At 36.2% G+C, this 27,285-nt stretch overlaps 3 protein-coding genes across 3 annotated transcripts; 1 reads left to right on the top strand and 2 right to left on the bottom strand.

The window, feature by feature from the left end:
- Nucleotides 1–1,063: 1,063 nt before the first annotated feature.
- On the bottom strand, nt 1,064–2,769 carry LOC145089739 (uncharacterized). The gene is made up of 3 exons (XM_079028134.1): nt 2,087–2,769; nt 1,625–1,994; nt 1,064–1,540 (listed from the first exon to the last, which is right to left on the bottom strand). Exons 1-3 carry the CDS (start codon nt 2,767–2,769, stop codon nt 1,064–1,066), a joined length of 1,530 nt encoding a protein of 509 aa, XP_078884260.1.
- Nucleotides 2,770–3,640: 871 nt separating this feature from the next.
- Nucleotides 3,641–8,999, top strand: ATGRIP (Golgi-localized GRIP domain-containing protein). Its single transcript, XM_079025188.1, has 21 exons — nt 3,641–3,937; nt 4,551–5,117; nt 5,204–5,319; nt 5,415–5,584; nt 5,685–5,778; nt 5,841–6,008; nt 6,118–6,243; nt 6,333–6,441; nt 6,519–6,598; nt 6,676–6,804; nt 6,872–6,972; nt 7,056–7,189; nt 7,267–7,373; nt 7,448–7,567; nt 7,668–7,698; nt 7,785–7,837; nt 7,960–8,031; nt 8,117–8,164; nt 8,239–8,344; nt 8,440–8,498; nt 8,632–8,999. Exons 2-21 carry the CDS (start codon nt 4,652–4,654, stop codon nt 8,743–8,745), a joined length of 2,403 nt encoding a protein of 800 aa, XP_078881314.1. The 5' UTR covers nt 3,641–3,937; nt 4,551–4,651; the 3' UTR covers nt 8,746–8,999.
- Nucleotides 9,000–9,170: 171 nt separating this feature from the next.
- On the bottom strand, nt 9,171–12,020 carry LOC145087262 (serine acetyltransferase 2-like). Its single transcript, XM_079025189.1, has 9 exons — nt 11,562–12,020; nt 10,634–10,831; nt 10,488–10,547; nt 10,313–10,408; nt 10,196–10,220; nt 10,028–10,122; nt 9,764–9,930; nt 9,584–9,657; nt 9,171–9,485 (listed from the first exon to the last, which is right to left on the bottom strand). The coding sequence occupies exons 1-9, from the start codon at nt 11,967–11,969 to the stop codon at nt 9,406–9,408; spliced, it is 1,203 nt and encodes a 400-aa protein (XP_078881315.1). The 5' UTR covers nt 11,970–12,020; the 3' UTR covers nt 9,171–9,405.
- Nucleotides 12,021–27,285: the final 15,265 nt, after the last annotated feature.

Below are 27,285 nucleotides of genomic sequence, written 5' to 3' on the forward strand. Positions count from 1 at the left end.
ACTTCTTCAATAATATGACAATCTTCAATAGTAACATCATTAACATCCCCAGTCGGAATATCATCACCATGACCCCCAGTCTCAATACCACCACCTTCCCCAATCTGAATATCATCACCATGATCCCCAGTCTCAATACTATCACCATGATCATCATTCTGAATTCCATCACCTTCCCCAATCTGAATACCATCAACAACTTCTTTTTGAGTTGCAGAAACATCTTCTTTATGAGGTGAAGTAGCCTCTTTTTTGGACCTTGATGCTTTTAAAACCTTGGAACTTGATGCTTCTTTCTTTGACTTGTTTTTCTTCTTTGGAGGCTGACTGGATTTAGAAGCTCTTAATGATTCATCAAATTCAGTTGCTTCTTTTTTGGACCTTGATGCTTTTAAAACCTTGGAACTTGATGCTTCTTTCTTTAACTTGTTTTTCTGCATTAGAGGCTGACTGGATTGAGAAGCTCTTAATGACTCATCATATTCAATTAACAATGGATGTTTCCTTAGTCTGCCTCTTTTCTTTGGTAGCAAGGGTACTACTGGTTTTTTCTCATTCTTACAACTTTTTTGATTATGGCCATACTCTAAGCATTTCCCACATCTTATTGTTCTTGGTACAAATACCCTTGTTGATGAAAACCTCCCCTCTTGCTCACTAGCATGCCTCTTCCTTTTGGTAGTAGGCCTACCTGGCATTCTCCTAGCCAAAGGAGGCAATGGCTTAATGAATCCAGTTTGGCTCCAAAGATTACTCCCATTCACTGGTTTGATATTAGAGGAGTAAGACTTTTTAAAATCTTCCTTTGAAAAGTACCCATCAATATATACATCTGGTGTTTGATTGATGTAGTTGATGGCTGCATTTGCAAGTACACATGGGATCCCAGACAAATCCCATAATCTGCAACTGCAAGTCCTGCTGTCCAAGTCCACCATATAGCTGTCACATCCTCTTCTAGCTTTAAAAACATGTCCTTGACTATGAACTACAACCCATAACATGCATAAGTTGGTATAGTAAGTAAGAATAATAAAAAGAAACAACAAATGTTAAATTTCTTTTATGCATACCTCATATTTTTCCCAAACAACTGCGTTTTCCTAAGTATAGCAGGACAAACATTTGATTTCCATTTAACATTTTCCTCTGTCATGTGGGAAAACCTGTCCATTATATATATCATGATCTCCTCAAGCATTGTGATAAGGGGTTTTTTCCTAGCATCAACAATGATTGAGTTGAAACACTCAGAGATTCCATTCTCAACTGCTTCACACGCATAACCCCTATCAAAGTAAGCTCTACACCATGTTTTTGGTTGTCTTGACATCAAGTACTCATATGAAGATGGGCTCAACTTCTTGATGGTTTCCATGTGCCTCATAAAGTCACTTTCTACACAACTCATTGATGCAACCCAAAATAATTTCTTGAACTCCAACCCTCTGTATGCTTTCTTGAAATTGGCATAAACATGTCTGGCACATTGCCTGTGCTCAACATTTAGGAGTATATCTTTTACAGCTTCAACCAATCCCTACAAGACAAGAACATTCAAGTCAATATGCATCCCTTTTAAATTGTATTAACATTTATATAAAATGGAGTATTGAAAACAAACCTTATGTTGGTCAGATATCACCACCAATCCTCTGCCATCATGAAGGTCTACACTATCTCTAAGAAGCTCAATAAACCAAGTCCAGTTAGGCTTGTTTTCAACATCAACAACAGCCCATGCTATAGGATATACCTGGTTATTAGCATCTCTACCAATGGCAGTCAACAACTCACCCTTCACCTGTCCTTTCAGGAAGCATCCATCCAAACCAATTACTCTTCTACACCCTAATTTCCATCCATCACCTAAAGCTTTGAAACCAATGTAAAATCTGTGGAAGTAATTCTTCCCATCTGGATTGACAGTGACACTAACTTTGCATGTTGAACCTGGGTTGGACCTTAATAATTCATCAGCATAATCCCATACCCTAGCATAATGTTCAGTTAGTTTTCCTTCAATCAACTCAGTGGCCCATTTTTTGCCCTACGGACTTGCCCAATGGATACTACACATCTCAACCTTTGTTTGATATCGGCAATCATGTCCCTAAGTTTCATCTTAGGCGTGTTTGCAATTTCAGTAATGTAATGCCTACCTATCCATTCAGGGGAAACAAGACTTCCAAATTTGAACTTCCTACTGCAACGATGCTCTCCAACCAAATTTTTAACTTGAAATGATTTTTCATTGTACATCCATCCAGCATACAATCTAAAAGGACAATCATTCATCTCTGTCCTCTTCCCACATCTTGCAACTAGTCTAGTTTTATCACATTTTTCAAAGTATATCTGATATCCATTTGACACCCCATAATTTTGAATACAAAACTTAAGTTGTGCAGGAGACTCAAACATATCACCTACCTTAGGTTCCATCTTATCCCATGGTGTGTTTGGATCATGAATTCTGTACTTATTCTTCACCGCCTCTTGTTCACCTTCTTCATCACTTTGCCATTCATTAGCATGATAAACTTGTGCTCTGATTTCATCAGCCATGCTTGAATTCCTTAAGTTTTCATCACTAAGTAGAACATTGAGAAAGACGTCCCTACATTTATCAAGCGCGGTCACGAACTCATGCTCTGGTTCGTGATCCATATAAATACCATGGAGCTCATAATCCATCTCATTTAGTCCAGAGAAGGGCTCGTATATACTAGCAAATAGTTCTTTGAAAACGTCATCCGATGAAGCCATTACAGTTACCTGCAAAATCAAAAAGATTTTACAAACAAAATCGAAGAATTTTAACTAGATAATTGCTTTAATCATGGATTTGAGAAACTTACTGGTTCAACAACTCAACGAGACTATCACCCAACTATCTTCCTGCTAGAACAACGATACCAACAATGTAGACCCAATCCTCTTCAAATACCCAAATTTCGTGATGATTCCCTTCCAAAAGCCCAAGATTTTTCTCAGTAGACTACGATTGACTGCGATTGAGTTGACGCTTCGGAGAGAGGGTGTGGAGCTATATGTCTAACGTTTACCAAACGGGGTTAATTTCTTCATTGGTTAAGAAACGGGGGGAAAAGTTGAGGGGTAAGTAGAGGGGTAACCGGTAAACCCTCTTGCAACCGGGTATTTGGCATAAACGCAAAAGGTGAGACAAGTATGCGGCATTAATGACATAAAAACCCGTCGGAGGGTAAAACCGACTTTTTTTTTACAAAATTAAGGTTTTTTATGACATTATCCCAAAAAAAAAACTTATAAATCGTCACTATCGCTTGAAAATAAAACCCTCTCCAATGTACTATTTTTCATCAATGTTTTAACCATCCATAGCAGCAACTTCAATTAAAAATTAAAAGAAATAAATAATAAAACCAATTTTATTATAGCAAAATCCGCAATAGGAAAGCCAGACCAAAAAAAAAAAGGTTACAATAGACTGATAGAGTAAAGAAAAAGGATAAATTGTTATAGGTGGTTGCCAAATTTACCACATTTATAAAAATCTTAATTTTGGTCAAGAATTGACCGGTTTGTTGAATTCGAAGGGTGAAAAGTGTCGACTTGCCTTTGGTGTACATCTGAGTTGAACTCGTGACTCGGGATCATACGTAAAACGAAAATCTAGTGCCACTGAAAGTTTCCATTTTTCACAAATGCGAATCGTGATAACATACGATTCATAGAGTTTATGCCCTCCGAATCTCCACCCCTTTCTTCAATCACAATTTTTTTTGATAAATACGGTTTGATTGATTCATAGAGGGGGTGGTGGTGTTTAGATCCGTTAGGTATCCGAAAAATCACGAAATATAGATCTTGATTGACCAATCAATCACTCCGATTCGAATTTCGAATTTCGAGTTGGTGGCTGGTTGTGATCTCGTGTATCCAGGAGAATAAGGTTAGATTATCTCAAATGTTCTTCACTATCTATATCATTATGCAAAATTGTCTACCGGCAACACTCTGTAAGGAACAACAAATCCCAATTGTCAGCATTATTAACTTATTACTGTAGCTGCAGGCTTGATTTTCAACCTGGTGTGTTTTATATTCTGCTAGGGTGTTACTGTGAATCAATTTTCTATGGAATGAATCAATTAGTCACTGATATTAGCCGTTGCACGTGGTATTTGATGTAGTATTAAGGACATTGTTGATTTGTTATTGTAGGAGGGTTCAAACTTGTTTGTGAGTTAAGGTAGGGTTTTGGAGTCTGGAATAGGATTGAAGCTAATTTACTTCAAATTACAACCAATTACAAACCATGGAATCGAGCCTCCAATACCACGATATACATAATTTCAATACCATTATATGTTCGGAAATCCCGATTCTTTGGTTTAGTATTGGAATTCGAGTTAATTTCAGTATATGTTCCTACACTGGTTGTCAATTTCCATGATCCAAATGTTTGCAATCTCATATTGGGTGTTCTTATTTGATTGAAGCACATGTATGCTCTTTACAGCCTTATGCTGTTTCTTTACAAAGGAAGAATTTGTTTTATGCAGGAATCATGTCATTCTAGTTTTAATCTATATCAAGCTGGTAGAGTAGATACAGGCATCACCATCTTCAAAACACATCACAATATTTTAGAAATTACAAGATAATGTCAGAAGGGGGAGATGATGTTGACAAGAGGGCGGAAAATCATGTTGGAGATGCTATACAACCTTATGCAAAATCAAACGACATGAGTCCTCAAGATATTGGAAATTCAAAAGAGGATAGCTTTTTATCCAATGGTAACCCCATTTCTGATGACACTCAAGATCATCTAATGCAAACGGTGGCAGAACTCAAATTTCAGAATGAATACTTTAAGTCTCATTTCCATGATTTGAAGAATCTATACACAGATTCAACTGGTTCTATCCAACAAACAAAGACAATTAATCAAGATGAGACACATGAAGATTCAAAAGAGTTGCATGACAAAATAGAATCCTTGAACAAAGAACTAATAGAAGAAAGACAAACACGAGCTGCTGCAGAGGCAGCTTTGGAACATCTTCGTATAGAATACTCAGAGGCAGATGCCAAGTGCCAAGAGCTTGCTGCTAAACTAGCTGAAGGTTGTATAAATTATCTGTTTACCCTTTGCTATTGTTACCTTTTTTTTAATCTTAGCATAAATTCATACTACTTTTTATGCATACAGTTGAAAAGAATCTGGAGCAACAGGTAAAAGAGCGTGATGAGAAGAATTCTGAACTTGATTCCAAGTTGAATAGGCTTCACAAGCGAGCAAAACAAAGAATTCAAGAGGTTCAGAAGGTAATTTTGTTTGTGGGCCCCTTTAACAGTGTCCAAGATATTAATTCCTGTTTGTGTATTGATTCTGATTGGTTTGTGGAGACGATCTTTTCCAGGAGAAAGATGACATTGAGGCCAAATATAAAGAAGTCAATGAAAAGTCAGAGCAAGCTTCATTACAGCTGTCAGGATTACAGCAGGAGCTTGATCGCACACGTCAGCATGCTAATGAGGCACTCAAAGCAATTGATGTAGAAAGACAACAACTTCGAAGTGCAAACAATAGGTACATTAAAAGGGTATTTCTGGAATTTCAGATAGAAAGCTTCCATGTGTTCTTTTGTGTCAATCTTTCTTTTGACTGTTGACTATTTGACATAAACTAGACTTCGGGACAATATTGAAGAGCTGAGACGTTCTTTGGAGCCCAAAGAGAATACCATTGAGACATTGCAACAGTCACTTGTAGAAAAAGAACAGGTATTGAAAAGTCAAACTAGTTTCAGCTTTATACAGGAAAGTGATGTATTTTGTATGAACAGATGTTAGAGAACATGAAAGGGCTATTACAAGGAGCAGAAGAAAAGAGACAAGCTTCAATGGCTGAACTTTCTTCAAAACATCAAAAGCAAATAGCAAATCTGGAAGCTCAACTTGCTGACTCATCAGCAGATAGAACAAAAGCAACCGAAACAATCTCTTCTCTACAGGTAAACAAGTTATATATATATATATATATATATATATATATATATATATATATATATATATATATTATATCTTTAAGTTGTTAAACATTTGATCATTTTCCTTTTTTAGAAACTTGTTGCAGAAAAAGAGTCAAAACTGGCAGAGATGGATGCAGCTTCAAGTGGTGAAGCTGCAAGGCTTAAAGCTGCCATGGAGACTATTAAAGGAGAAATTACTCACTTGAAAAACGAACATGTATGAACTATGAACTATATAACTCAATGAGATTCCTTTTCCCTTTTTTTTTTAATGTTTTTTATTCAATTGCTTTTTCTAATTTTTAGGAGAAAGAGAAAGAAAAATGGGAAGCCACTTCTCAGGCACTCAGCAGGAAGCTAGAGATTGCTGAGGCTAACTGTATACGTGCTGAAATTGAAGCTGCCAAAATGAAAAGTACATATATACCCTTTTTTTGACTTGTTATTTTCAGTTCTTGCCCTTTAAATGGAAGTAACAATGGTAACCCACAGGTCAGATGGCTCTAGAACTATCTGTGCTGAGTCAGCAGTCAAACACCAAAGAGTCCGAGTTAATTACTGCTAAAGAGGAGGTATTTAACTATTTATTCTCCTGTGTCATCTATTATTTAATAAAATTGTGTATAATAAATTTTTTATTATTATTCAGATAAAACGTCTAGAAAGTGAATTTGCTTCGTATAAAGCTCGTGCACATGCACTTCTTCAGAAAAAGGATGCTGAGCTGGCATCTGCTAAAGATAATGAACAGCTTAAAGCCCTTGAAGAAGCACTAAAGGTGTATATATTTTTCTCTTCTGTGTGACGATGTGGCACAAAGATCTACTCACATATTGTTTATACAGGAGGCTGAAAATGAAATAGTGATAGTATCTGCTGAAAGGGACAAAACCCTCCATGATCTTGAAAATGCTCTAACTCATCATGACAAAGAACTCAGTGCCAGGTGGCATTACTTTCCTGTTTGGTTCAGAAAGTTGTTTTTTAAACATTATCTTATGTCTAATTTTATTTATTTATTTATTTCAGAGATGAAGCTCTTAGCCTTGTTGAGCAACAGGTGAAGAACATGGAAATGAAGCTCTCTTCTGCAATTTCTAGCCATCGATCCGAGAAAGAAATCTGGGAGAAGAATCTTCAAAATGTGGAAGAAACCTGGCAATGTAATTAAACAATTTTTAATTTACTTTAAAAAACTTTTTGTTAATTCTTTTTAATGACAAAATAAATTATTCTACAGTGAGATTCCAGGCGCTGAAGGCTGAAATTGAACAACAAAAGTCAACACCTGATGAAACTCTACAAAAAGAAGTACAAGATGTCCAAACACGATATAAAAAATTAAAGGTGATATTCATATTTCATATTCGTTACAATTATATGTCTGAGACTAATTTTAAATTGTTTATTTATTTTTATAGGAAGAACATGATTCATTTCGTGAGCTTGCTGATAAAATGATTGAAGAGAAGGACATGGAGATTTCAAGACTTGTAGACAACAATAAGAATCTTGTTCGTTCATTATCATCAAAGCCATCGGTATTTATTTTTCCCTCAAAATAAGAATCTATCATGATGTTCATTTTGTTATCTTTCTCATTTCCTTAAATACCCTTGTTATTGTTATTGCTATTTTCAGGGAAACAACAATGAGAATGGCCATAATACGGGTATGATTAATGTTTGATACCCTTTTTTTATCTAGTTAGAAATCTAATATTGATTGTTCATTTCTACATGGAATTCAATTTTATAGGTTTCACAGGACAGGATTCTCCAAACACCTCAGTTGCAGAACAACAGATATTGGTATGCACTTTTTTTTTTTTTTTTTTTAAACCCTAGACATTTGTTCTGTTTTTATATTCTGCACAAATATATTGATAAAATTAGTTAGTAAGTAGTAATTAACAAAAAAAGTTGGAATTCAGATATTGGCTAGGCAACAAGCTCAAAGGGAGGAAGAGCTAGCCCAATCTCAGAGACACATTCTTGCACTTCAAGTAAGTTTTTTTTGACTTAATAATACAAAAATAATGACTTAAAAGCCCCATTTAAGTTTGTTATGTACTTTTGTTGATCTTCCAGGAGGAACTTGAAGAGCTTGAACGCGAAAATCGTCTTCACAGTCAACAGGTATTTTAACTTTAGATTTTTTTTTTAATTAAAAAAAATTATATTATAATAACAATTAACAACTTAACCCACAGGAAGCTATGTTAAAGGAAGAGCTTCGGAACATGGAAAGATCACAAAAGAGGGAAGGAGTGGATATGACATATCTTAAAAATGTCATAGTAAAGCTTCTTGAAACAGGTATATTCTACTACATAACTAAAAAAAATAATGAGCTCTTGCTCTTTCTCTTTCTCTTGATTTATGTATATATATTTTTTTGGTGTGAATTATAGGTGAGGTGGGGGCTCTACTACCTGTTATTGCAATGCTCCTTCAATTCAGCCCTGATGAGGTGAGAAAATCATTTTTAACTCAGCTGTTTTAGTAATTTTTTTGTTAAGGTTTTATGTTATATTATCCATTTGACCAAAATTGTTAAAAGGGAAAATATGGAGCTGTTTTTATGAGATTTAAATGAAATGCAGTTTCAAAAGTGTCAAAACGCGTATCGGCCATCTACAGATGTTCCACCAAGCCCAGTTGCAAGTGAATCCCCTGGATCTGGGCTCTCCCTCTTCTCACGCTTCTCCTTTTCATAACAAGTCAAACAGCATCATATATGCTATATTCTTGTATTCTTTTTGTAACACTCTTACTTTTTTTTTTTTTTTTTAACATATATTATATTATATTATACTATCAGAGAGAGGAAAATTATATACAACACACATCTAAAGATTAACTGGAAGTGTGATGGATAGAGCGTCCTTGAGTTTTTGTATCATCAATTTATCATATTCATAGGAGCCACAACTTGGTGTATATGCATTTATTTAGCCTTTATTTTCTACCATTTTCTTACTGTTTTGCTACTGATATTTGCACAATTTGGTTGGGTGTGTTTTCGCCTAAAACCAAGAATGAAAGAGAAATCATATTCAAACATAAACATTATTTCTTCAATTAGATTTCATTCACTTTCTTAAACTGTTGAATGTCTCATCTGATTCCTCAAAATATGATATAATGAAATGTAGCAACTTTATTGTTCCATTTTACAATAACAAACAAAACAGTACAAATAGGCCCTAATCCTTCAAACAGGGGGGAAGGGGGATTAGTGATTACACCAATTTGGTAGAGCATAATTAGAATATAACATAACCTTTATCACGAATTTACAGGTATACAAAAGTACTTCCTCCACCACCATTACCAATTTCTGCATTTTTAAGTTAAGTTTATAGGATTATAATAATTTATATGGAGTATTCATATTCACCAATGGATCTTCCCTCACATCCTATGGCTACATGTTCAAAGAAGTCTTTGCTTGCATCTGCCATAACCAAACAACATCACAAACTAAATATCAACAATGTCTTTCATCAAACTTTACAAAATTTAATTTATGTAAAATATTCATTAACAACATACCATGCTTCATTGTTAAAGATGGAACTTGCTCTTCTACATAACCAATCACTTTAGCCGGTATTCCTGCAGCCATGCTTTATATAATAATAACAATAATATATTATTATTAGCATTAGCATAATAGTAATATAAATAAACAAGAAAAATAAATCATGCAATTTCATCATGATTATGTGTCACCTATGTTGAGGAACATCCTTAAGAACAAGGGAACCCGAAGCTATCATTGCTCCATCACCTATCTTTATATTCCCAAGTACAATCACACTTGCTCCAATCAACACTCCTTCACCAACTTTTGGGTGCCTATCCCCTGTTTCCTTCCCACTTCCTCCCAATGTTACACCCTGTTAATCATCAATTTGTTTTAAAATAAAAAAATAAAAAGAATCAAGAATTGTTCATTCCATTCTTTTCCTGATTCAATATGATAAACCAAATCACCTGCATTAGAGAAACTCTATCACCAATAACAGCAGTTTCACCAATAACTAATCCAGTCCCATGATCCAACAGTATCCCCTCTCCAATTTTCGCAGCTTTGTCAAGAAAATAAATAAATTAAGTATTTTTTTTTTTAAGTCTCACTAAACTACTATTTTGAAAGAATACCTGGATGTATGTCAACTGCAAACACCTAGAAAAAAAAAAAAAAAAAAGGGTCAAATTTAGTAAATAAGAAGAAGAAAGTTTGATGAATAACTTAAAATAAGAGATGAAAAATGATACCTCACTAACTCGACTTTGAAGTGCAAGAGCCAACAACTTGCGCCCTTGATTCCACAAAGCATGTGCTACTCGATGTGTTTGTAACGAATGAAAACCCTAAAAGGGTCACCATTTAATTCAACACTTCACATCACATCAATAAAGAAACTGAATTTGTAACTGAAATTTGAAATACCTTTAAGTATAAAAGAGCAGAACAATAAGACAAACATGAAGGATCTCTATCTTTAAAAGCCTGTCAAACGAAGGAAAATAGAATCAGAAACAAAAAAAAGACATTGAAATTGAAGACATGCAAACAAAGTAGAAAACAATCATCACCTGTAAATCAAGGCGAATTGCTCTATGGATGCCTCGATTTTGAACCATTACATCACAAAATATATCCATCAATTGAGTTTCTAATAATGTGTTATTTTGGAGTCTGTTAGCAATAATAAATGCCAATGCACGCTCTAAACAATCATGTGATAGTATGCTCGCATATAAGAAGCTGCTTAATATTGGCTCATTTTCAGCCTGAAATTTTTTCATCAAACATCCAATTAATATATACATAGAATTATTACTTCAATTGGATTATAATAAACAACTTCCACCAATCATAGTGGCATTAAGTAGATCTCATAAAGACTAAAGTAACATCATTACAACTTGTTTAATATAGAAAAAAGATACCATCTTTCTTGTAAAACAAGATATTTCTCCATCCACCCAAATAAAAAAGTCCACATCAAAGTTTGAAAAAGAGTCAAATTTCAAAAATTTGACATTTTTACGAACTGGATAAAGAAAACAAATCTTGTTAACTTGTGCTTAATCATTGGCAAGAGTTTTCAGAAAAAAAAATGTTTTTGAGTTGATTATTGTATGAGTTTCTTTTTCAAAGCCAAAGAGTATCAAATTATGAGACTAACTCAAGAAGTTGACTTTCATATATTTCCTTTTTGAGCAATTTTTCATTCACTAATTATAAGTAGACTGTAGAAACTAAGGATTGTCCAATAACATTAGAGAGAAGTACCAATTATTTTTCCAAAAGATAAATTATTGCATGTTGACTTTGACAAATTTCATCTTTCCTCACTAAACTTTCATCATCCATTATCAAATAAACTATAAATTGATTAAATTCTATAGTTTATCCGATAACAGAGAAATTAGAAACTCAAAATCCATATAGTAATTAAAAGGAATTTCGAGTTAAATCATTGAATTGCCATGAAAAGTTATGAAGAGTTGCAAATACCTCACACTTGGCCTCTACTCTAACAGCATCCCAGATAGAATCACCCACAACCGAGCCCGAATTGACAGACGGATCGGATCTTGGAGATAATTTACCCCGTGCATAAACCGGAAAGATTCTCTCGACCTTACGCCGCATCACCATGACGGAGGTGGAGGTGGAGGTGGGCGAGTTAGGGTTAGAATTCGTGGTCTCCGGTCGAACCATCTGTTTTTCTTCATCAAGTTCTTCGAGAACCGTACGTATGGAATGCATTTCCGATACAGAACCCAAACAAGCCGCCATTGATGGGAAGAAAGGGAAGCTGTAGGGAAGTTCTAGGGTTTGATCTTGATTGAAATAGGTGTAGAGTGGTGGAGATGATTCGTTGGTGTTCCTGCGGTTGATAGCAGCGGCTCCAGTACACATCAATCATATCATCATTGAAAAGGGGACATGTTGCATATAAAAACATCGTCATCACCTTCTCATATCGTATGGCTTTTAGCGGTTTTTTGACGACCCATCAACCTTTAAAAATGGAGCTTTTTATCGATAACTAAATATAATAATAAAAAAAAAAGTAAAATTGCAGAAATGATCTTATGGGCGGTAATATTTTATGTTTTTAATCCAAATTTTTTTTGGTGGTTTATCAATGTTTAATTTTAGATATTTTGTGTGTTTTGGTCCTTAGATTGACATTTTTGTATGGTATTGATCCACATCTAACCTGAAATAATGAATATATCCCTTAAGTAATTATTTTTTTTAGTTTATTTTGTTATTCTTTTATTTAATAAATCAAAAAGAAAATCCACCCCCCTCTCTCTCTCTAGAATCCACCCATCTTCCCAGCACTAATGTCGGAGTACCCTTTTCCAATGGATCACCACCAGAGTCTTAAATTCACATGTGGTCGTCTCTATCCTAGTCCATGCACTAGCACCACCAAAATTTGTCTTCATGATGTACTCAACATTAACTGGATCATATGTTTAAACCTAGTAGCATAAAAGACTAATCAATCGATAAGTTTTGTGTTTTTTAGCAAGGTCAGTCATGTAATCATGCAATCTGTTAAAGTTAAGAATCTGATTGAACAAGGTTCCAACGATTGGATGATGCTTCTACATCTTCCTCTGATTTTGTTGATTGTAGACATAGATGCAAAGAAAAAGAAGAAGAAGAAGAGATATGGTTAAGATTAGTGATATGGAAACTGGGTTTGAGAGAAATCACATTGAAATTGCTACTCCAGAGGTTAGATTATTGGTATGAAATATGAATGTGTTCTTTGATAGTTTGAAGTAAAACAAAGCTCTGAAACTGACGAGATCTAGGTTTTTTAGATTTTAGAAGGAAAGGTTTCATTGAGTTAATGAAGTAGATATGGAGGTAAGGGTAGGGAGACGAAGGTTGTTAGTGGCGGATAGTGGTGGTGAACGCTGACGATTGGAAAACGATGATGACATGCGACCTGTATCGACTTCTCCGTCATCACCACTGTCCCTTCCTTCCATCAGAGCTATGGTGCAAAATGAAGCTGTTGCTGCTCCTTCCCCGACGTATGAACAAATCGGTTATGTCTAGTGGTATAAGCGGGTGGTGGTGGCAATTGGGGTGTTCTTGAGTGCGTGTTTTCTAGAGAGAGAGAGAGAGAGAGAGAGAAAGAAAGAAAGAAAGAAAGAAAGAAAAAGAGAGAGAGAGAGAGAGAGAGAGAGAGAGAGAGAGAGAGAGAAAGAGAGAGAGAGAGAGAGAGAGAGAGAGAGAAGGGTGGAGGAAATGAGAGGTACCACTAGTGATGGAAAGATCTAATTTTGGACCATTTGTGCACCACCAAAACTTTTTGAACCAAAACCATAGAATTTTGTCAACCATAGGGACCTTTTTGCAATTTTGTCTAAAAAATGCAGTACTTATATAATTTAACAAGTTGAAATAATAATTGAAAGACAAATTTGAAAAAAATGCTCCATGTGCTTGTCAAAATGATGTGATTTTGGTCTAAAAAAGTTTGATGGTACATCAGTGGTCCAATTTTAGATACTGTGTGGTTTTGGTCCCTATGGTTGTCATTTTTTTGTGGTTTTGGTCCATACCCTACTTAAAATGACAAATATGCCATTCTAAATATTTTTTGAACTTATTTTAATTATGATCTTTTTTATTTTAATTTTAATAATACCAAAAAATAAAACCTACTCACCCCACCCCCTCCCAAATCATATCCTGTCCCACCTCCTACTTCCACATCATCTATATCTTTCTCTTTCGAGACTAAGAAAACACACTGTAACGACTCAAAAATCACGACTAAAAATTTCATTTTTAAAACGTTACTTAAACCACAATTGTCAATCCATAACATAAATCTTAACATAAAATCAGAGTGTTAATTCAAAACATGTTCTTATTATCAGAGTAAAACATCATAGGTTGACTAACTATGGTGTGTGGCATGCGATCATCCTGAGCTCTTCCCTCCGCTACCGGAAGTACCTAAAACCAAAACTGAAAACTGTAAGCACGAAGCTTAGTGAGTTCCCCAACCTACCACATACCATACACATAATTGCATACTGCTAATTACTGGGCCTCGCCCACTACCTCGGGCCTCGCCCGCTACAACAGGCCCTATCTGGCTTCAAGCTCCGCTTGGTGTACATATCTGTTTCTCTTAGGCCCCGCCTGTCTATGGGCCCCACCCGCTAAACATATACAACATAGAACATATCGCATAACACATAAACTATAACTACTCTACTACATTCCTGTACTAAGGCCTCGCCTGTCTTGGGCCCCGCCCTTGTCCAACTACTGATGAGTCATGGAACCTCGTCCATGCTCCTGTTGATAGTGAGATACGGGCCCAACCCACACTCTCTTCTTTCCTAACTCGGGCCTCGCCCCTGCTCGGCTACTAATGAGATGTGGAACCCCGTCCATACTCTGCTAATAGTGAGATACGGGACCTCGCCTACACTCAACTCCCTACCAGGCACATACACGTGTCATACAGACAACATGTATACTCTATCACATAAACCATTCCTTGGGCACCCGCCCGACATTGGACCTTGGTCCTAATTATCATACTAGCAAACAGTGCATAGGGCTAACCCCCGGGTCTTCCTACTCATAACTACATGGGCCGGCATTATGGCCGTAGACCCATTCACACAATGAGGAGACTCACCTCGAACTGCTGAAACTGCTGATAACCCTCTGACTGCTATCCAACAACTCTCCGAACCGCTGCTCCTTTAGCTGCCCGAGCTACCAATACCAAATAATAGAAACACTTAGCCTAACTGTCCTCAAGAAGTCAACTAAGTCAACTATGGTCAAAGTCCTCCTCAAGGTCAAAGTCCTGGTTAAAGTCAACCTTCTAGTTGACATGACTCGTCGAGTTGTCCTGCCAACTCGCCGAGTCCATGCTCCTCAAATCCCAAAACAACACCGACTCCACTCGTCAAGTCTAGCGAGAACTCGACGAGTCCTCCTTCATCTAACACTTCGGGACTATCTTCAACCGACTCGACGAGTTCATCCTTGAACTTGTCGAGTTCATTATCATCGCATGAATATCTAGGCCATGACTCGCCGAGTTATATGAACGACTCGTCGAGTTCATCTTCATAACTAAGAAGATTTCCTTGGACTCACTGAGTTCCTCTTCGAACTCGTCGAGTACAATGATCTTCATGTCCATTACGGATCCAATCTGGTTGAATCCTTTACTAATTCTACCCACTGATCCGAATCATAAACATGAGGGTTTGGGTTTGCGACCCGACTCGCTGAGTCCATGAACTGACTCGCTGAGTCCACCTTGTGACATCTCTATTATGTCGATTACAGTCCATTCCAACACCTTCAACTCATAGATCTGGACTTCTAATGCTAGCTTTGCACATAAAGTTGCTAACTTTACGTGCATGCAAAGTGTTATGAGGCTAGAACACTTAATCCAAGCTTTAAAGAAGGCCTAGATCTTGAAATGAAGCCTTGGCTGGGTAAAGCTGCCCCCTTAAAGCTTCTCAAGCTCATAAGTGCTTAGATCTTAAGTCCTTTTCGTCCTCAATGGCTCAAAGTTCGGATTGACCTTGGAAATTGTCCAAATGTGACCAGATCTATGCTAGAAAGGGGATCTAAATGATTAACAACCAAGGTATAAGCTTTTTACCTCTAAATGGTCTGAAAAGTCACCCCATCTTTGGATCTATAGCTTCTTCTTGCACCACCAAGGTCCTTCCTTCTTCAAGCTTCAATTCACTCTCAAGGCAAGAACTAGCTCAACAATGGAGTTGGGTGGCTAGGGTTTTGAGTTCTGGACAATAGGGGCCACAAATGAGCCCTAGGAAAGTGAATAAGATGTTTAAATAGGGTACCAAGTCCCGGAATTAGGGTTTCCTAACCCAGACCTGACCCGCCGAGTCCACTTGCCGACTCGTCGAGTCGGTCACTTAACCTTGTACACGGATCCCGCTCCGACTCATCGAGTTCTTCCCTAGACTTGACGAGTTGACCCCCCTTTGACTTAGGGTTTCCTTTCCTTTCTTGGTCTTTCTGATTTTGGGTGTTATACACACATACACTCAAAACTTTAATACACAAGCAAATCATCCCATACCCACTGATTTTGTTCATTCTTCTCCTTTACTTGATGCAAATGTCTTTTAAAGACAAGGAACATTGTAGGACAAGATCAAAAACCGATCCCCTATTCTTCTATTTTTTTTTTCTTGAGTTGCAGGTTTCCAAGAGAAAGAGCAACAAGTTGGAGATGGTGATCTATCACCCTTCTTCTACTTCTCTTATAAATCAGGCCCAAAAAGGTCTAGTATGCTTAAGAGTCATATTAAAATGATATTGCTAATTAACATATGACACTAATGGGTCACACTAACAACAACTTGATATAATTGATTATTTATTAGGAATTGATTTTAATAAATATTCAATAAACTCTTATAATTAAATTGGAAATTATTTATTTCATGGAAATAATAATTTTCATTAGCAAGTAACATAATATATATCATATGGTATGATTTACAAGTCATGTAGATTATTTTGGACTAGAAAGACTTTTGTCTTTTAGCCAAAAGCCAAACCTTATAACTTAGAAAAGAGCTTGTGAGTTTTTATAAAATTTTGACTTCTTTTTATATCTTAAAAACATGACATGCTTCTAGGAAGCATGTTATGGGCTTTTGATTATTTAAAAGAAAAGAAACCATGCTTTAAAAGCATGAGGAGACAAGAAGGCTTTTGGAGACATTATTGTCTTAAAGCGTTAAGGACTTATGGTCCATAAAATCACTTTATGCATATAAAAGATGAGGCTTGCACTCATTCTTTATACTTGATACAAATGGTCGAAACTTGTTCTTCTTCTCTCATTCTCTTTAGTTTTGCTTTGAAGACTCGGAGATTACTTGCTTTCACATGCCCTCTTTAAGTTCATATTGGTTATGAACTTAAAGCTTAAGGGTTTAAGAGTTTATGGACTAGCATCTACATCAAGTTGAGTCATTGTTGGTGTCTCAAAAGTTCCACATTATTCATCAACTTCCAAGCCTCCCAAGAGGATCCAAAGAACAACAAAGGTTGTTATTTCTTCATCCTTTCTATGGTTGGTATTTTATATTTCTATAACTTGCAAGAAGATGCTTAGTGGGTATAAAATGTTATGTTTTGTTCAAAATTTTAAAGTCTTCCGTTGCCATATTTTTCTAGTTTACGAAGCTATTTTTGAACTAAAACCCAACAAGCCCTTCTCCCACAAATCCCTACCTCGTATCCCCCAGCCATCGCCATGATACCGATTTGTCACCATCGCCCCTAGTTGTTCATCACCACTCTGACCATGCTTGTTCATCAGGCCTGATTCTGGTGATAAAGATGAATGAAGGATTTTGGTAAACTAAGAACACAACACATACATACACACACTGTCTTCTTGATTCAACTCTAATTTTAGCTTCGATTTTGGTGACCCAATCGAGTTGTGGGATGGTTTTAGCTTAAATTTGATTTAATTCAATCTTCTTCTTCTTTGATTTCAGAAATCGATTTGATTCAGTGCATCCAGATCTTCACTCTGTCGTCGGATCCCTTCTCATAGAAAATGTTGTCGCCACCACTGTATATGGATTTAGATAACAGAGAGTTTTAGGATTCTAATCAATGAATGTTTTTTTTATGGATTTGGAGAATACGGGGTTGGAGGATTTTGAGAACGTGTGATTTGGATTCGAAGACATGCATGTTTTCTTTGTGCTTGGTTTTGATTTAGCCCATTTTTTGTCTAATTGGTGGTGCTTGTGGTCGATGGATGTGTGGTGGTTGGTGACATGGTGGTTGATCACAACCGTAGTGGTATATGGCAGTGGTGGGTGTAGGATGAATGATGATATTTTGGAGTAAATTATCTTTTTTTTAAACATAATAAATAATAAATGAATTAAAAGAAAAAAGAAAAATAAAATCCGGATGGGTATAATAGTCTTTTCAAGCTGATAAAGACCAAAATCACTAAAAAGATCCAAAATTGGACCATTGATGCACCATCAAAACCTTTTAGACCAAAATCACATAATTTTGATAAACACAAATGCCATTATTGCAATTTTGTCTAATTGAAATAACGAGAAATATACTGGTGAGCATATGGACTGGTGAACAGGACATATCGGGAACCATACCCAGACTGGTACCGATATATAAGAATCAAGCTGGTTATCGATTCTCAATATAGTCTATTACCGGTTCCGAAGAAAACCCAATATGCATTTTTGCACCCGAAGAAAACCCAAACTGCATTTCTGCAGCATACAAACGAACCAAAGTTACCAGTGCAAGCATTACAACAAAGAAGACCTAATATGCAAATCTGCATTGCACTAAACTAATATACCTAATCCTCCGTATTCTCTCTTTCCCTCCCTCAAACTCACAATGCTTAAGCAATAAGCATTGAAAGTTTACCAAACAACAGCAACACCGAAACAAAAGCAAAACCCAACGGAAAAAAATAAAATAAAGACACGAAGCAAAGCTAGAACATAAACAAAAACAACCAAACCATCACAAACCCAAATCAAATACTTTTGTAACCTAAACTTGAAATGGAAGCTACAACATGAAATAGAACAAATGACTCAAAACGAAACAAAAACGCTAGAAAAAAAAACAAAACACAAAATGAAGTGACTGGCAAGAGCAAAACAAAAACAAAAAAAAACTTTTTTTTAAAAATAAATAAATAATACAAACAAAGCATAACATCTATATTTTTTGTAACACTAAACTTAAATAGAAAATCATTAAAACCTTTAACAAACCATGTTTGTAACAGATAGGTGATAGGTAAGATGAAATTATAATTGCTCTTAACATGAAATGCCAATTTTGCAAAAGTAAAACAAATTTTTTTAAGAAAGAATAAAACAACCTAAATTAGACCAATCATTCAAAATAATAAAACTTAGACAACAAAAGAAAGCTGTAATAAAACTTTCGACTAGGTTTCATAATTGAAAGAAAATAAAACTTTCCACTAGGTTTCATAATTGAAAGAAAATTGTAATAAAAGCAAACTAATGCCAACAACGAATACTAACTTTGAACAATAATTAAAACGGACAAACGATGAACAAAACAACAATGAACACTAGTGATGAATCATACGAACGATGAACAACGAAACAATATACTAAAAATGAGACACGATTTCACCTGTAGCGCAACAATTTTTTTTATCAGATCCAAATTCTATATCAGACGTATAAAATAAAAGTAATAATCGAGACCCTCAAAACTGACAAAATTGTCGTGGACATATGAATGAGTAGTTTAGGCGTATGTTAGATTTGTCGTTTAAAAAAAAATTACCACATTTTTATGATTTATGCTAATTGTTTTTGTTAAAAAAAAAAAAACATATAAAGGTATTATAATTAATTTGTTTATGGGAGCATAAATATAGAACTCATGTTTTTTTATTTAAATATATAATAAAAAATATAAAAAGTATAGTTATGTTTGTTTATTTATTTTGCCTTTACGAATCCTCGAAAGGCACACCTTAATAAACTTGAACACGCACAAAGATGATATAACATTAAGATTCAAGTTTTTCATTCCTTATCGTTATCATGATAAATTCGAAGTGCTTTTCGGCCGCACACTCACAAATATTCTCTAGTGGACCCAATTTCAACGATTTTAAATCAGTTAGTTTGTTTTATGTTATATATTTAATGGATTAAATGGATAAAAACTAAATATTTTGTAAAATATAAAATGAGTTAAACATACGGGAAAGTTACTCAAAACGTATTGTTGATTCACAAAAAATCATAAAATGTTTAAGAGTAAATTACAAAATTCTTCATGTGGTTTGGTTAATTTAGCTGTCGAAAAGTTATTAGGCAGCGTTAATATGGCTTCCAAATCTTTACATTGTCTATGTGGTTTCTAAATTTTGCGGTCTTTCTTGTTAAACCTATTCAACCAACTGCCACATCTTCATATTAGATTTTTTTTTTCACATCTTTTCTTAACCAAAAACATATGGAAACTCATCTTTTCCAACTTACTCAACTCACTCAAATTTTAATTTTAAAATAAATATAGATTAATTAAAATCATTTAAAATTAATTAACAAAAACATTAAAAACATACAAAACTAATTTACAAACCAAGTAAAAACATACAAACACAGTTTAAAGCATGATATACAACCAACTAATGCATTGAGAGAGAGAGAGAGGTGTGAGTTTATGAACCCACTAAAATGCATTCCAACCTTGTATCCATTCATCCCACCTATGAAAGAATGGTATCTTGAAGATACCATTGGTATCTTCCAAAATTTCAATGACTCATTTCTTTTATGAAAAAACTTTAAATAAAAAAATCTCATTTTGGTTATATTTGGTCTAAGTGTTTTAGATGTCGTCACTATATCATCGATGGGCCCACAAATATTGTTTTTCCCGTTAGAACAAAATGAACAAATAAAGTTCGACTTATATGCTTGCACTATTCACTCATCAAATCACGCAGAACAATACGTTTTATAACATCAAGTTACTGATGCGTTTACGTATTATCAATGCACAACTGACTTGTAAACAACAACTCATATATCTCCGTTTCAAGAATATAAGATATTATCTCTCAAAATTACTCGTGATAAAATTCATGAAGTAATTCTTTGAATGTGGGTTAATCCAATACTTAAATCCTCATTTCAAAAGCACTCATGAATCTGCAGCAAACAATTGATATGTCTAACCCCTTAGACAATCTACAGTCTGATTCATGACAGTCTTAATTCAATATTTACTTCCAAAAGTATGATCGGCAGTGGATGTTTGAATAATCCAATTATTCGGGAAGTAAAACATGCAAAGTGAAACACAATAATAACCTAATTAACTATGGTCTCAAAACTATTGAATATAAATAAAACGCTTATTATTTAATCACAATATTAATTAGACTTTATTAATTGTATAATGTTTCGAGTAATCAACTTAACAATTGAATTAAACATTAGTCATGTCATTTTATAAACATGCATACCATGTCTCACTGTGGTCCTTCCTTTGTGAATATATCGATTGTACACTATTCCAATGATGCTCATTTCACAATTCCAAATTCTAGTCACTACTAAAAGTGTTAGAATTTCAACTTTACATGCAATGTCCTTCTGTGATGTCGAAACTTCAAAGTCACAGAGACTTAGCCAACGATATTACAGAATGTTCCATTAAAACAATTCCATGGTAGCGAAGTCGCAAATTCAAGATACAGTCCTTGAACACCTTCCCTGCATTAGATTAGTGAAGTAATCAACACATAATCACCAAATGTTTCAAGGAAATCACACATAATCATGCATATACACATAGATCTACACAAATCAACTTGTATTCTCCCCCAAAAACAAGTAAAAACCAAAAACAAGGGGGTATGAACTCACCTTAGGGTTTTGATTTTGGTTTTTGATGAAGATAAGAAGAAGATGGTGTGGTTTTCGGCCCTAGTAAGCTTCTTGAATGATTTTGGACTCTATGAAACATAGATCACGAAATGAGGCTTTATAAGGGAGTGTTCTTAGCTTAAGGATGAAAATCAAAGACTTAAGTATGACAACAACTTACCAAATATGATGATCTAGATGAAAACCTCTTTGAAGATACACATAAGATCTCGAAATTTGAAGGAGGATGTAGGGGTTTGTTGAGAGCTTTCCTTAAGAGATTTTGTAAGTGAAAATGAGTGTGTGGTGGTGATTTTTAGCTCTATGGCCGAGATTATGAAGGAGAGGGGAGATAAGGGTGGTGCATGGAAACATGGGATGAATTGCATGGATATCCCATGTATAATGGTGAGGTGGCAAGTACAAAGTCAACCCTTCCTCCAATTATGTAGTTTGGGCGAGAAGAGGAAAAGAAAGAAGAGAGATTGGGCCTTTTTATGCTTAAGCCCTTGTGATGATCCAATTAGATGATTTTTGGCCCCAAAATAAATCAAGGAATGATTTTTATGACCCACTAGAGCTAGTTAGATTTGTTATGGCCCAATAGGACCCTTTAAAGTTAACCTAGTTCATTTTAGGCTTATAAGGCCCAAAATATTATGTTTCATGTATATGGGTCCGATTAGGGCCCATTTGAGAGTTCTAAGTTCAAGATAGTTAAATTGGAAGCTTATTGGTCCATTAGGCCCAATAAGGAAATTCTAGTCCATAATGGACTTAAACCGGAATTTCAAGGGTTTCCAACCCTTATTTGAACATATGTGTGACATCCCCAAAATCACGGCCAGAAAAGACCGGTTTGTTTATGCTTTGTTTTAAAAATCAGAGTTACATTTTAAATGAAAGTGTTGCAGAATTTGTCCCAAAACAAAAATATGATAAAGATTTATCAAAAGCATTTCCATAGAAATGTATTTCATTAAAAGACTCGGGATGTCATGTTCGTACAGATCAAAAGCATAAACAGTACAATATAAGCCTTACTACATTATTTCATATCTACAGGCCTATATCCGTAATCCCTCGTCCAAAACATCACACCTATGCTCATGCGCCACTACCTGTAATACATAAAACTGAGTGGGTCAGGCTTGGGAGCCTGGTGAGCACATAGGGTTTTCAACCCACAATAAATAAGTTTATTAATTCAATCAACAATAACCCGATTACCCGTTCCCGTTATCCTCACTTTACGTCCCTAAACACCTATCATAAGGGACCTAGCCTAAGGATCATCCTCGGGACGGACACTACTGCTAAGGGGATTCCTCAGCAATAAATGTCCTAAAGGCAACCATGTGGGGGATGGAGTACACCGGTGAACACGTCGTTCACAAACACCTACAGGTTGCGAGCCTGCTAGCGTTCCACTGGACTGTCTAGAAGAGTCCGTGGTCGTCATCCATACTCCGCTAGATGACAGAAACAACAACATCAACATCGAGGCCTCTCATCATTTTATCACACATCAGCTATTACATCTACCCATGTTTTACCCCAACATTTTCGTAGATATAAAATACATATACAGTTTAAATCATTGAAAACATGTATAACAATGTTCATCTAGCATAGATAGCAAGTATTCAGATAATATGCACATATAGCACGTAATTTATATAAAATACTTCATATCTATATGTAAGCTGAAAGTAACTATGCACTCACTTGTTAAGGTGATGATTCCAAAATCGGGCAGCGCTTGCTTCTAACGATTCTATTTTCCTTCGACGAAACCTAACATTATTATCGCTAAATTTTAGTCTAATATTTACCGTGACCAACTATTAGTCTTAGTATTATTATTATTATTATTATATAAGCGTTAAACAATATTTTCCAACCACTATGTACAGACAGGGGCCAGACATAAAACACCGGAGGGCAGGACCATTTTGGCATATAGCACTTCTGAAATCCAACAACCCTATGCGACCCTTTAAACCAGATTCCCCGTACCGCGAGTAGTTAAAAAAAAATATTATAACGACACTTATATAAGTTATAATAATAGCTCAAATATTTATTATAAGTTCATAATAACAATACTAATTTTAACTATAAGCTATATTAAAATAAGGTAAGCATAACTTACTTACAAGGGGGTTTTAGCTAGGAGTCGGGCTCTGCAGGGGCAGAACTTCGTCGCTGAATCTTTCTAAGAAAGATTCGTGCAGCGCTTCAGCACTCACCTTACTATACTAAGCTACAGAAAGAGAAGTCGAATCACGAGGGACCGAAATGCTCGGGGGATAAGGAGAGAAAGACTCTTGAATCAAGAGAATGGTGCAAGAAATATGAGAGCCCAAGGCTCTTATTTATACTAATTGAATTTTCAAAAACTACCCTTCATAATTACTTAATGACCTTTTAGTTATATAAACAACTAAACACCCCTTTATAATACAATTATAAATGGATTTAATGATATTTGTACTAAACTAATGTCGAAAGAACTCAACATTAGTCTTATAATGACCGCATCGTCGATACCTTTCTAATGATATATACATATGTATATATATGTGTACGTATACATGATTTATACTTTATTTTAATACGTAAATATGTTATTATAATTTGTAACTCGTTCATACGAACTCCGTTTTTTCCGTTCTTTATATCCACGTGTAGGTGAAGACGTACTCTACAACTTTCGTTTAGACTCCGTCGGCTAATTTTGACTTTATTTTTAAAGTTATATTTTTAACAAGCCGGAACAAGATTGGTCTGTTTAAAATCTCATAACTTCTTCATACGAAGTCAGATTTGGGTGTTCTTTTTATCGATGTTCTTAGTTTAACATATTCTACGACTTTCGTTTAGATCACTAAGGCTAAATCTCGCTCTATCGTAAATTCACTATTCACGCTTCCCGGTATCGTGCCGGTTCTGTCGTGAAACTTCGACGGGTCATAACTTCTTCATTATAACTCGGATTTCGGCGTTCCTTATATGCACGGAAACCTTGAGACATATTCTACAACTTTATGTAGAGATATCGGGATTATCTTATACTTTAATTTTGACGCTTATTTTTATTATTTATTAATTATACATTTATAATTAAATTATAAGCACATAAATACACATAATTCACATAATACTCAAATATTTCATTTTTATTACTTCAAAAAAAGAGTTACAAGAGTTGACCTAGACTATTACATTGACAAAAATGCTTAGCCCTGAAACCCGGGCGTTACAATATGTGATGTATTTGGAATGAGAATGGAGTATAAAATTCACTTAGAGTACAAGTTATTACACTAGGTGAATGATTGCATGAGAGTAGAATTTCCTCGCAAAAATGCTAGTTGTGACAGTACAAATCCAAGAATATCTCATAATGCGGAAAACAAAGAGCGTGTGTATGATGCGCCGCTACCGCGCCAGCTCCTTCCCATTTGCTGAAGAGGTACCTGAAACCAAAACTGAAAACTGTAAGCACGAAGCTTAGTGAGTTCCCCCATCGTACCACACACCATACAATCACATCAAATACATACTGCCAGGCATTTTTGGGGTGCCCGACCTACCCATGCAGCCATTCTGGGGTGCCGTCCTACCCATGTCAAGCCATTCTGGGGAGCTGACCTACCCATGTTGAGCTATTCCGGGGTGCCGACTACCCTTCGGTCCTAACAACCGAACCTCGAGGACTATTTCACCCCTACTACTACTATCACATATATCATAGCATAATCTATTGTCAGGCATATCTGGGGTGTCCGACCTACCCTTCGGTCTTAACAACCGAATCTCGGGGACTTTTCCCCCCTCCTACTACCTCTATCTCATATAACATATCATGCTAGCAGCTAAACATATCATAACATACTGTTAGGCATATTTGGGGTGCCTAACCTACCCTTCGGTCCTAACAACCGAACTCTATCACTATCACATATCATATCACGCTAGCATATAACATATCAGGTAGTAGCAACACATATGAATATCACAAAGACAAACATTTAGCATACGATCCCTACTGGTGGGCTGGCATTGTGGCCGTAGACCCACCGCTACTGGAAGGTAACTCACCTCGTAGTAGCTGTTGAACTGTGCGGGAATCCTCTGACTGCTACCGCTGCTGCTCTGGAAATCCTCCGACTACAATCCCCACAAACACTTAGTCAGAAACTGACATCTACTCTTAGGGTAAAATGATCATTTTACCCCTGACCAGGTCAAAGTCAAAGTCAACTTCTAGTTAACCTGACTCGCCGAGTCCCTATCCTTCCGTTAGACCTCATACCCGTCTCTACTCGTCGAGTTAGGCGATGACTCGACGAGTTTTCCTTCTAAATGAACATCGACTGAATCCTCATCCGACTCGCCGAGTTGTATGAACAAATCGTCGAGTTCATCATCAATTGATACACATGTCCTGTCCTTGAATCGTCGAGTTGTATGAACAACTCGTCGAGTTCATCTTCATCCTTAAGAAGATTGCTTTGGACTCGCCAAGTCTGTTCATGCACTCGCCGAGTCCCATGAATTTCCAGAACAATGGTTTAGTCCAGAACGTTGGGTCACTCCCTGGGACCCCCTTAAAACCTTTCCACACTCAACTGGGTCCTTATGACAATCAACTGATATGGGACAAAACCTTGGACTCGCCGATGTAACACTCTAAAAATTTCAACCGATTTAAACTTTTCAAAAATAACACAGTTTCATAAAGTTATTACAAAAAGGTTTTCAATATAATTATTATCAGAGTCTCCCCAGAACCACATCATAAAACATAATTATGAGGAGCTGTACGATCACGCCTTTGCCTTGCCACGGTCTCCTGAAGAACCTGAAAAACATTAAACCACAACTGTAAGCCCGAAAGCTTAGTGAGATACCCCCAAAATACCAACCACATATACCATACACGCACAACATGTCATATCATAACATAACACCGAACAACCATGCACTTCGGATCTACTGTGTGACTGGTCTACCATACCGGGCCTTCAGTCCACCTGGTCCACCCTTCGAGTCTAGCCATATACATCGAGTCTACAATGTGATTGGTCCGCCCGCACCAGGCCTTCAATCCACCTGGTCCACTCTCTGGTCCACCCTCTTGGGGCCTACAGCCTGTCCGGACCGCTCGCTGGGCCTTCGGGATAACCGGTCCGCCTTGGGTATGTTGGCCTACAGCAAAAAGCAGGACCCGCCTCAACCCAACCCCAGTCCAACAACCATGTGCACATAAACATTCAATCATATAACAATTCACATCTAATCAAACCAATCTAGCAGATCACATAACATAACATCATCCTAACCAGGATACCGACCTAACCGGTCACTAGCATAGCATCATCCTATATACCAGGATACCGACCTTAACCCGGTCTCTAACTTATACCATCCTAACCAGGATTCAAACATAGCAAAGCAATAACATAACAACGATACCCAGATTACAATCCGATAAAAGGGCCGGCCTTGGTGCCGTAAACCCTGTCGATATAGTGAGGATAACTCACCTGCAACTGATGACTGAAGAGATAAGACCAAGCTGCTCCGACCACTGACACGATCTCCACCACTAGCCAACACTAAAACACTAAACTCAAAACAAAAGCCAACAATTACCAAAATGCCCCTGGAAGTCAACTGGTTAACCCTTGGTCAAAGTCAACCTCCTGACTGACTCTACTCGCCGAGTCAAC

Source organism: Lactuca serriola, chromosome 2 (assembly GCF_051521515.1).
Source record: "Lactuca serriola cultivar US96UC23 chromosome 2, Lser_US96UC23_V15, whole genome shotgun sequence".
NCBI classification, from domain to species: Eukaryota; Viridiplantae; Streptophyta; class Magnoliopsida; order Asterales; family Asteraceae; genus Lactuca; species Lactuca serriola.

Coding starts and splice junctions, on each gene's coding strand:
- LOC145087262 (XM_079025189.1), bottom strand. CDS start 11,969: ATGTGTACTGGAGCCGCTGCTATCAACCGCAGGAACACCAACGAATCA. Junction 10,409..10,487: donor CTGCTCTTTTATACTTAAAG/GTATTTCAAATT, acceptor TGACCCTTTTAG/GGTTTTCATTCGTTACAAAC. Junction 9,658..9,763: donor AAGGATGTTCCTCAACATAG/GTGACACATAAT, acceptor TATTATATAAAG/CATGGCTGCAGGAATACCGG.
- LOC145089739 (XM_079028134.1), bottom strand. CDS start 2,769: ATGGCTTCATCGGATGACGTTTTCAAAGAACTATTTGCTAGTATATAC. Junction 1,995..2,086: donor ATTGCCGATATCAAACAAAG/GTTGAGATGTGT, acceptor ACATTATGCTAG/GGTATGGGATTATGCTGATG. Junction 1,541..1,624: donor TGATATCTGACCAACATAAG/GTTTGTTTTCAA, acceptor CTTGTCTTGTAG/GGATTGGTTGAAGCTGTAAA.
- ATGRIP (XM_079025188.1), top strand. CDS start 4,652: ATGTCAGAAGGGGGAGATGATGTTGACAAGAGGGCGGAAAATCATGTT. Junction 6,244..6,332: donor CTCACTTGAAAAACGAACAT/GTATGAACTATG, acceptor TCTAATTTTTAG/GAGAAAGAGAAAGAAAAATG. Junction 6,973..7,055: donor GACAAAGAACTCAGTGCCAG/GTGGCATTACTT, acceptor TATTTATTTCAG/AGATGAAGCTCTTAGCCTTG.